Below are 10,875 nucleotides of genomic sequence, written 5' to 3' on the forward strand. Positions count from 1 at the left end.
CAGAGAGTGTACCAACAACCTGAGAGAACTCGCTAGGGGCAATGATGTTACCCTATGGTAGGTTCCAGGTCACAGCAACATTGAGGGCAATGAGAAGGCCGACAAGCTGGCCAAAGAGGCAGCAAACACGCCCTTCATTGGACCCCAACCTGGATGTGGACTACAAAAAAGCCACCTAAAACAAATAATCAACAACTGGGAGGCTTCAAAGATAGCCTTACGCTGGAAAGAACTTCCAGGTCACAGACAAGCGAAGAGTATGATAACTCCGTCGCAAAACAAAACCGAAGAGGTTTTATGCCTCAGCAAAGGGGATCTAAGAACGCTCTCAGGCTACCTGACCGGCCATGTGCCCCTAAAATACCACCTCTTCCACATTGGACAAGCTGAGGATCAAACTTGTCGACTATGCAACGACGAGTCAGAAACTGCTGAACATATACTGTGCAATTGCGTCGCCAGAGGCCGTCTAAGGCACAACGTCTTCGGTAAAACTCCCCTGTTACCTACCGACATAAAGGTTCAAGACCTCAGGACAATACTAAGGTTCATTAAGGACCTACATTTGCCCTAAACCTTTGGAGGGCTAAAGTTACAATAGATCTTATAGGTCGCGGTAACGAGAGGGGCCGCTCTCCTCAGCCCGGCAGCAATAATAATAATAATAATAATATCTTCTTAGAGATACGTTCTGTTCCCATGCGCTGTACATGACCCCTCATTGCAATCTTCTAAGTCTAATATTTATGGAGATGGATGGCTCATCATACAGACTATAAAACTTTTTGTTGTATCTCATTCTCCATATCCCCCATCAAAATCCTTCTTTCAAATGGACTGACCAACAATTCCTCTCATCTATTGAGAGTCCAGCTTTTACATCCTTAGCAGAGTATAGTACTTATTACTGACTGATTTAGTACTGACGACGCCACCCTTAATTAGGGGTCAGAACATCTATGAGGAATCTTGAATTGTCGCACAGTGTTCTCGCTAAATGACTTAAAAACAGTTAAAACGACATTTAGTAATAGCCCTTCTAGCGCACATATTTTCAAATTGCAACGACGTGGTGTTCGTGTCCTGGGCAATGTGGGTTACAGGGATGACTGCAAATTTCTAATCAAAAACCTCAGTATTCTTACGATTCGTTGTAAGTTTATACTTGAGTCTATACTTTATGCGAACGACAACAAGTCAGCATACCAAGTTCAATCTGAGGTGCAGGGATACGAGAGTAGGGGTAGGTACAACTTCATTCCGAAATGCTGCCGTTTGAATATGTCACAACATGTCGATTGCCTTTTGACACCCGATGTTTATCAAATGCAGCTCTGAAAAAACGCCTTAAGCCTTTTTTGATTTGTAATGCATTCTACAGTGTGCAGGACTTTTTAAACACAATAAAGTTATTATTATTATTAGACCCAACTATCACTTTTTGCAACAATATTGATGAATCGGAAGAATGTAGACTATTTATTGCCAGATCAAAACTAAATTTTAAAGTATTTTACACTTCTTTTTCTTTGGAAGTCATAGAAGCTTGGTCTACCCTTTCGGTTCTGCATTTCTGATGATGCGACGATCAACCATCTTTCCATCTTTTCAAAGTTCGATCTAACTGTCTTTTGGACACCTGTCTGCAACCTCTGACATTCCTTGGCAATCTAATCCTATCCATATATGAAACGTACTCGTCCCAAATTTCCTTGCTTCTTCTCCACTCCCACACCGTGTTTCCAGTGATGGCTTTCAAAATCGCCATCTTATTGGTACGCATCATTTCTTAGACACATCTTGGTATCCGATGTATCTGCCCTCACCTTCGCAGTATATATCATTATATTTCTCCAGAAGACTTATATACTACGTGTCCCAAAAGTATTTTTCAATTTGTTTTGTTCATCACGCAGACAAATCCATTTAGCGAAGAGTGAGAAGTATGAGACACGTGCGTGTTGTTTTGACGAGTTTTACAAAAACAATACTTCTGCTACTGTTACGAGACGAAATTTTTCCAATCTTTATCATTTACGTCATATTAGAAAGGCACCTTCTACTCAATTAATCTAAAAATAGGTAACGAAATTCGAGAAGACCGATTCGACACAAAATCTCGGATAGGGCGACCAAAGTCGTCAAGGGTCTTTCGGGTCGCAAAAGGGCAAGTGCCTTAAACCTTACTAAAATTTCATTACATCGGATATTGCGGAAAGATTTATACCCCTACAAGATATAACTAAGGCTGAATTACGCGAAAGTTTTTTATTCGCAAATGAAACGCATTTTCACTTTAATAACTACGTAAACAAGCAGAACTACCATCGCTGGAGTTCAACGAATCCAAAACGAAAGCACGAGAGACTTCACTCGCCATGATTATTGTTTGGGCTGCAATGTTGGCGCAATATATTATCGGTTCGTTTTTTTTTCTTTAACCAGTGAGGTTGTGCAGAAACCGTAAATTCCGAACGATACACGAAGATAACTCGCAACTTTTTAACGCAAGGATAAACGCAGATTTTAATGGTTTTAACTGAAACACTTGGATGTAACAAGATAAACCGACAGCGCACACGTCGAATCTGTCGATACCAGTTATTCGTAAAATTTTTCCTGGAAAATTGATATTCAGACGCGGAGACATAAACGAGCCGTCACGTAACCCCGACTTGACACCAATCTTCTTATGGGGCATCTTAAATTCGTCGGTCTAATAAATTATTCCAAATTAGTCGCTAGATAAATTAAAAGGGTGCCGAGTAATTCGAAGTCTAAAATTTTGCAATAATTTTTAAAACATAAATTCCGAAAGTATGTGTTGTAATGAAACATAAATATTTGTTTGTTAAACCTAACCATTAAAATCACTTGTACATACTCCCAAATAAGTGTAGTCTGTTACTCGCTCTATCATGTGGCTGTTCACTTCTGCGTGTAGCTTTTGGATCAATGAGGTAGACATCAAAGCCGCGGCAATACGCTAGAACCTGAAGTCATTGTGAAGATAGCAGATTACATCAGTTCATTTCCAGAAAAGGGAGCCCCAAATACTCTTCAGTTGTATGTTACGTATTTAGACTAAAGTTTATTAGTTATCAAAATGCTTCCCTAACTTACCCTAATTTGAGAAATATAATAAAATATGAGTTATATTTGAAATATTTTAGTATTTCAATATGTCAAGAGTTGAATACAAAAGCCAAGCTCACCATTCTCAATGAAACACCAAAAAGAGTAACAGTGGTAGAACTATTAGAGTAAAAGAGATGGGTCAAAATTTGTATAGCAAAATTTCAGCATGTGAAACGTCGTAATTGATTATATGCAGAACTTGCCTCTGTCTGTTATGCCAGTGCAAAAAATGTTTTGTCTCAGAAAACTGTGGTTTATGTTTTTAATATTTATGATATAGACCGTGGAAATTTCATCTTCTACACATATATAGAAGGAGAGACACACAAAGGTTCAAACAAAGTTTTCCTCCGCAAGGTATAATTCTCCATGCCTTCAGGGGTTGGGTTGGACAAAAAGGAATTATACAATAATGAGGTTCTTCTTGACAATATTTTTATCAAAAATCAAACGTCGTATTCGCAAGATCGACCACATCTAGAAGAATATGACGACATAAGGTACAACTTGAAACTCAGCAAAAACTGGTGGACTTAGTATTTCAAAAAAAATGCAAACACAGTGATAAGAAAAACTGGAACTTCACTATTAGTAAACAGCACCAGTTAATGTACAGGTGTCCGGAAATGGCGTGTACAACGCAAGACCACAAGTACCTTGACCAAAAATATGATGATTTAACTCAACTTATCTATATACAAAATTGCTTAGTTTAGCCGCTAGATGGCTTTAAAAATATATATGTTTTTTAAATTTTTTTTAAATAAGTCGAAAAATCCTAGATGGATTTTATTAATTTTTTGGTTATGCATTCTTATCAGTAGACTACAGCTATTTGTGGAATAAACTTTAATTTCGAAAATTATAGGGTGTTTAAAAACTTTGTAACAATACATTATGCATCCATATCTTTTTAACTCCCTGTACAAACACTACCATTTTCTGAATAGTTACTTTAATTTAGAAACTATTTTCTCTCTTACAAAATTTTAGTTGGATGAACAGTTTAGCAACAAAAAAATATTCTGTAAATCCCCACAACCGCGATTGAGCGATGCAAAGTAACTAAAAACGTTTTTTTTTAATAGTTGACTAGGTATAATTAATTTTAAGAACAAAACCAGTTTGTCACTTAAACTTGACAGCAGTATTCGTATTTTTCATTTTGCGTTTTATCTTTGATTCATCATGAATTTTCAAAGCCCTCTAGCGACTAAACTAAGCAATTTTGTATATAGATAAATTTAGTTAAATCATCGTATTTTTGGTCAAGGTACTTGTGGTCTTCCGTTGTACATGTCATTTCCGGACACTCTGTATATACAGAGTGTATCTGAATGACGTGCCCAAACTTCAGGGGGTGATTCTTTAGGCAATTTTAAGGGTACTTTGATATATGAACCATGGGGGACTTCGGCTCGCCTAAGGAGCTACACCCCCCCAAAAATGGCGGAAAATTTTGGTTAAATTTGCTTTTCTCAAAAACTATAAACGCTAGGAAAACAAAATTTGGAGAATATGTTTAACTCATAATAGGCCACGTTTTGACCCTATTTGTACTTGCATCCTACCCTTCTAAACTATTAAACGTAACCACCCCCGTTCAATTTATGCCTAGATTTTTTTTATGAAGATGATAAATACATTGGACAAATTTCAGTTTTTTCAAAATTTCAGATTTTTCAAGATTTTTCAAAGTTTCAGGACAAACTTTTTTGTCTCTCTGATTTTCTTCTAAAATTTAATAATTTCTGAGAAAAAAAATAATTCAGCAAACACTAACTGTTAAGTTGTATTGTTGGACTGTACAGGGTGTCCCAAGTTCGATGTCCGCATAGGCTATCTCCGAAACTAAAAGAGATAGAAAAAAAGTAGCTTACATGTCATGATCTCGTTTTTCGAGAAAATGCTAATGCCGAAAACTCCGAACAGCTATCGTCTTTTGTTTTCGCCCTATCGGCAAAAACTGAAAATTTTGCAAAAACGACAATCGCGACTATCTCACTTATTATCATAGATGGAGTATTATAAATAAAACATTATATGGGCAACTTTTTACGAAGAATTCAGTGGCGTAGGTAGAATTTTTTTCCCATCATTTATTTTCGAGATTTTAGACGTAACTTTATTTTTTTAAATGGAAACCATAGTTGGCTATGACTTAAAATAATTTGTTATTTTCTTCTGATAACAAATATATATAGTTTGTGATGTATATTTCTTATGGTTATTGAATAATTAACAAAAATTCATTTTGTTCTGTCTAAAACTAATGTATGTATTTAAAAGTTAATATTGCTATGGTGATAACCATACATACTATGATGGAACATAATGTATCAAATAATTGCCAAAGTTTGTATTTAAAAATTCGATAACAACTCTGGCATTATGTGCTGGTACGATGCACCAGCATGTTAAGTGTCAAAGTATAACAAAACTGAATAAAATTTTACAATGAATTTCGAAAATTATGAAAAATGTAACATGATGGAATGCTACATGTTATCAGATAAGAATGCGACGTTAGCCGCGGAATTTTATTTCACAAGATATCCAGAAAGAAAACAACCGCACCTAAGAACCTTCAGCCGGTTAGCAGAAAATTTAATGGATATTTGGTCCTTCCTCAAACCACATACAAAAACATACCAAAATGACCTGCAAGAGAAATTGCAACAAGACGTCTCACCCAAAAGCCGCTGCTCCCGAATATAAAAGAAAAATAAGTATAAACCATACAAAGCGGGGCTAACTCATTATTTACGTGCCGGAGATGTCAATCTAAGATTAAAATTTTGTAGATGATATTTAGAAAAATTAAATAATCTGCTGTTTGTTCAAAATGTCATCTGGACCGATGAAGTCTCTGAGTGTTCAAAGAAGATTGGGGTTCAATGTATGGTGTGCCCTTTTAGATAATAGAGTTTTGGCATATAGTATCTACCATAAAAACTTAAACTCAGGGAAATACCTCAATATATTAAGGCAGCACATTGAGCCTTTGGTCGACAATTGCCACTAAATATGTCTCAAATGATATATTTTCAATATAACGGAGCACCAGCACATAATGCCAGAGTTGTTAGTGAATTTTTAAATACTACTACAAACTCAAGGACAATAAAATCTAACAGGACTGCTACATACATTGTTGTGACAGCCTACCCGCAAACTACGTCACACCATTTTCCACGCCCAGCTGTTGTTATGGTCTATGCGTTTGCTGTGTGTTTTTAGAGGTTATATCCTAGACGTATTCATATTAGTCTTGAAGTTTTATGTTTTTAGAGGTATTAATGTCTATCATATAACCTCTAAAAACATAGACAGTTATCTACCAGGCGTGGCAAATAGTGTGACATAGAGTGCGGGCAACCAACCCGTAGTCGACTACAAAAATACAATGGATGTAGCAGTCCTGTTAGATTCTACTGTCCTTGCTACAAACTTTGCCAATAATTTGAAACAATGCTTTCTCTCATGGTATGGTTATCACCATAACAACATTAAGTTTTAAATACATACAATAGTTTTAGAAAGAACAAAAAAAATTGATACATTATATTCCATCATAGTATGTATGGTTATCACCATAGCAACGTTAACTTTTAAATACATACATTAGATTTAGATGGAACAAAATGAATTTTTGTTAATTATTCAATAACTATAAGAAATATACCCACAAACTATATATATTTGTTATCAGAAGAAAATAACAAATTATTTTAAGTCATAGCCAACTATGGTTTCCATTTAAAAAAATAAAGTTACGTCTAAAATCTCGAAAATAAAAGATGGAAAAAAAATTCTACCTACGCTACTGAATTCTTCTTAAAAAGTTACCCATATAATGTTTTATTTATAATACTCCATCTATGATAATAAGTGAGATAGTCGCGATTGTCGTTTTTGCAAAATTTTCAGTTTTTGCCGACAGGGCGAAAACAAAAGACGATAGCTGTTCGGAGTTTTCGGCATTAGCATTTTCTCGAAAAACGAGATCATGACATGTAAGCTACTTTTTTTCTATCTCTTTTAGTTTCGGAGATAGCCTATGCGGACATCGAAATTGGGACACCCTGTACAGTGTGTCCAAATTTCGATGGGTTTGCAGGGTATCTCAGTTATTATGAAACATGGAAAGGTGCGGCTTTCGCGAACCTGAGCTACTTTTTTGTGAAACTTACAATGGCGCAAACCAAATTTTCATAGCCCTCTTCGTTTTTGATATACAGGAAGTGTTTGAAATTTACGATTTTCAGACACCTCCTGTATCTCGGCTATCCGGAAACGTAGTAAGAAAGTAAAAACGGGTTCTAATAGATTTTTTCACGTGGAATCCAATGGTGCACGTAGAATTTTTCTAGTCATCACGGTTTTTGAGTTATAACCACAACTCAAATACTGAATACTCAACTTCTAAAATACTCAGCTCTTTATAACTCAAAAACCGTGATGATTAGAAAAATTCTACGTGCACCATTGGATTCTACGTGAAAAAATCTATTAAAACCCGTTTTTACGTTTACGGATAGCCGAGATACAAGAGGTGTCTGAAAATCGTAAATTTTGAAACACTCCCTGTATATCAAAAACAAAGAGGGCTTCATAAATTTGGTTTACGCCATTGTAAGTTTCACAAAAAAGTAGCTCAGATTCGCGAAAGCCGCAACTTTCTATCTTTCATAATAACTGGGATACCCTGCAAACCCATCGAAATTTAGACACCCTGTACAGTTGGAATGAATTTTTAATGAAAAAATTTTAGTAGGCTTTGCAATCTTTGTCAGAAATATTTTTGACGTTTAAATGTCAGTGGTTTTCTTACTATTATTATAGTTTTATTTAAAATTTTGAAACGTCGAGTGAACGAACGTAAATGCGATAGAACTTTATTCAAAAATTAATTTGAAAAACAATAGTAATAGTAAGAAAACCACTGACATTTAAACGTCAAAAATATTTCGGACAAAGATTGTAAAGCCTACTAAGATTTTTTCATTAAAAATTCATTCCAACTTTTGATCGACAACGGGCAGTGTTTGCTTTATTATTTTTTTTCTCAAAAATTAATCGTTTTTGGAAAAATTTTAGAGAGACAAAAAAGTTTTAGGATACTTTCATGTACCTATGTAAAATTTTTCTAATGTATTTATCATCTGCATAAAAAAAATTTTAGCAAAAATGTAAAGGGGGTGGTTACGTTTAATAGTTTAGAAGGGTAGGTTGAAAGTTCAAATAAGGTCAAAACGTGCCTTATTATGAGTTAAACATATTCCCCAAATTTCATTTTCCTAGCGTTTATAGTTTTAGAGAAAAAAAAATTAAACCAAAATTTTCCGCCATTTTTGGAGGGGTGTAGCTCCTTAGGGGAGCCGAAGTCACCCATGGTTCATATATTAAAGTACTCTTAAAATTGCTTAAAGAATCACCCCCTGAAGTTTGGGCATGTCATTCAGATACACCCTGTATATAAAACTGATCTTAAATTATGTGTACAACCGAAAGAGTTCATAGATGTATTAATGATTGGTATCTTCAGATTGAGGAGAAGAATAATATTGTTTTGCCTGTAGAGTAGGTCTACGAAGGCAAAGTTGCCATAAATGATAAGATGTAGAATGCGGCAACGGTGGTTCATTCCATCTTCTACACATATACAGAAGGAGAGACAAACAAAGGTTCAAAGAAAGTTTGCAATTCAATACTGGAGGTATTGGGACATTACCTCCGCAAGGTATAATTGTCCATGTCTTCAGAGATGCTTACGCTGGACAAAAAGAAATCATATTCTAATGAGGTTCTTCTTGACAATATTTTCACCAAAGTTCAAACGTCGTATTCGCAGACTCGACCACATCTATAGCCAGAAGAATATGACCATATAATGTGCAACTCGAAATTACGTGAGTCTTGTTTCCAAGTGAAGTAGCTACAAACTCAGCATAACTGGTGAATTTAGTATTTCCAAAAAAAATGCAAACACAGTGAAAAGAAAAACTGGAACTTCACCATTAGTAAGTTAATACCACCAGTTAATACATATATGTATAAAACTGATCTTAAATTATGTGCCAAATTATGAAGCCAAGGAGTTCATAGATGTATTAATGATTGGTATCTTCAGATTGAGGAAGAAGAATAATATTGCTTTGCCTGTAGAGTAGGTCTACGAAGGCAAAGTTGCCATAAATGATAAGATGTTGCAGAATGTGGCAATGGTCGTTCATTGCATACCAGAAGAATATAAACTATTTTACGACAACTCTTTCATGTTTTATTGATATCTTATTCCAATCAGACATTCAATTATGGATCATTTAAGAATTGAAATTGATGCTTTGAATTTGTAAAAAGAAAGATTTAAAAGCAAAATTTTTCTTACCTTTTTTTCCGTTATTAACGCACTGAAGAGTATTTTTCTTGACGATTCTTTTATCTTGTTGGTGGTTTGTTGAGGAATCTCGATGAATGTGATCCAGCAAAACGCTTGGGGAACAGCCCATACCACTCTAAAGATAATAAATATCTTTAGTACATCTGAAATTAATCAATAAATTTTTTTTAATAAATTAAAATGATTTAAAGGCAAATTTTGGCCAAAATTTATCTGAATTAGTTGAAGTCAGGATCAATTTTTTTCAGTTCGAGCATTAACTTTTAAATATTTTAAAACTTTTCGAGAATCCAGAAAAAAATGTAAACAAACTAAGGTAGGAGCATTATTTTTAAACGTTTTAGTGGGAAATCTCTCCCGCTACGTTCACATTTCCTCTAATTGTAAAAATAAACACTTCACAAATAGTTTCAAACTAACAAAAAATGTAAAGGTGAGTAGATCCTGCAAGGATTTACCTCTTTTTATCAAAATCCATTTGAATATGAAAAAATATAAAAATATGCTCATCGGAATTCTTTACCTCGAACATCATTAAATTAATCCCCCGGGATGTAACAAAAAATAAACAGGTATGTAACATAAAAAAGTTGGGGGAGGGTTGAATATGAGATTAAATCCAGATGATGTACTCAAGGGGTTTAACTTTTGGTAATAAAAAAAAAACATAAATAATAAAATTTTTAATGTAATATGTAAATTAGAAATTGTTTATAATTCACTAAACGATTTTATCAGTAGTCGGAAGATGTCACTTACGACCATTCAAAACTTAGAAGGTAACACCAAGCATATAATGAGCCTTTATAATGCAAGTTTTAACGCCATACAAGGTGACGTGAAAGCAATTCACACGTAGTAGATCGTCCTCTAGTGCAAACACAACGATTAAATTCATCGTACGAGCAACAAAAATAAACTATAAAACAAGACTATTAATAATTTTTACATGCAACAAGTGGATCTTGAAAGACGAATTTTTTAAATAAAAACTTTAATAATAACATTAAAACAACAATTACTAGATATATCCCTTTACCTTTTTTTACAATTTTTGATTTTGTTAATTTTGAAATTCCTCAAGACTTTCGCGCCAAAAATTAATTGTTGTTAAGTTCGCGCGAACACCGCGTGAGCGCGCGAACAGGATAACGTTCAAATTATCCTTGCATTTACGCGTGGAACCGACCAACTAAAACCTAAAACGCCAGGAGACCCGTTCAGAGACCCTGGGACAGATTGAATTTACGCGCGACTGCGCAACAAACCAAAAACAGATTTTAAAAGAATCCTGTATATATCGAGAACTCTAAAAAGCGTTTACAGAAACCTGT

At 34.7% G+C, this 10,875-nt stretch overlaps 1 protein-coding gene across 1 annotated transcript in view; it reads right to left on the bottom strand.

Moving 5' to 3' along the window:
* The window catches only part of LOC111419646 (phosphodiesterase 8), an 88,709-nt gene extending 77,973 nt beyond the window's left edge, over nt 1-10,736 (bottom strand). The window contains exons 1-2 of the mRNA XM_071197457.1: nt 10,581-10,736; nt 9,530-9,684 (exon numbers count right to left, since the gene is read on the bottom strand). Coding sequence (XP_071053558.1) covers nt 9,530-9,650 — 121 coding nt within the window. The 5' untranslated portion in view covers nt 9,651-9,684; nt 10,581-10,736. The remainder of the gene's footprint in view (nt 1-9,529; nt 9,685-10,580) is intronic.
* Nucleotides 10,737-10,875: the final 139 nt, after the last annotated feature.

The sequence above is a fragment of the Onthophagus taurus genome, chromosome 7 (assembly GCF_036711975.1).
Source record: "Onthophagus taurus isolate NC chromosome 7, IU_Otau_3.0, whole genome shotgun sequence".
In the NCBI taxonomy this organism is placed as follows: domain Eukaryota; kingdom Metazoa; phylum Arthropoda; class Insecta; order Coleoptera; family Scarabaeidae; genus Onthophagus; species Onthophagus taurus.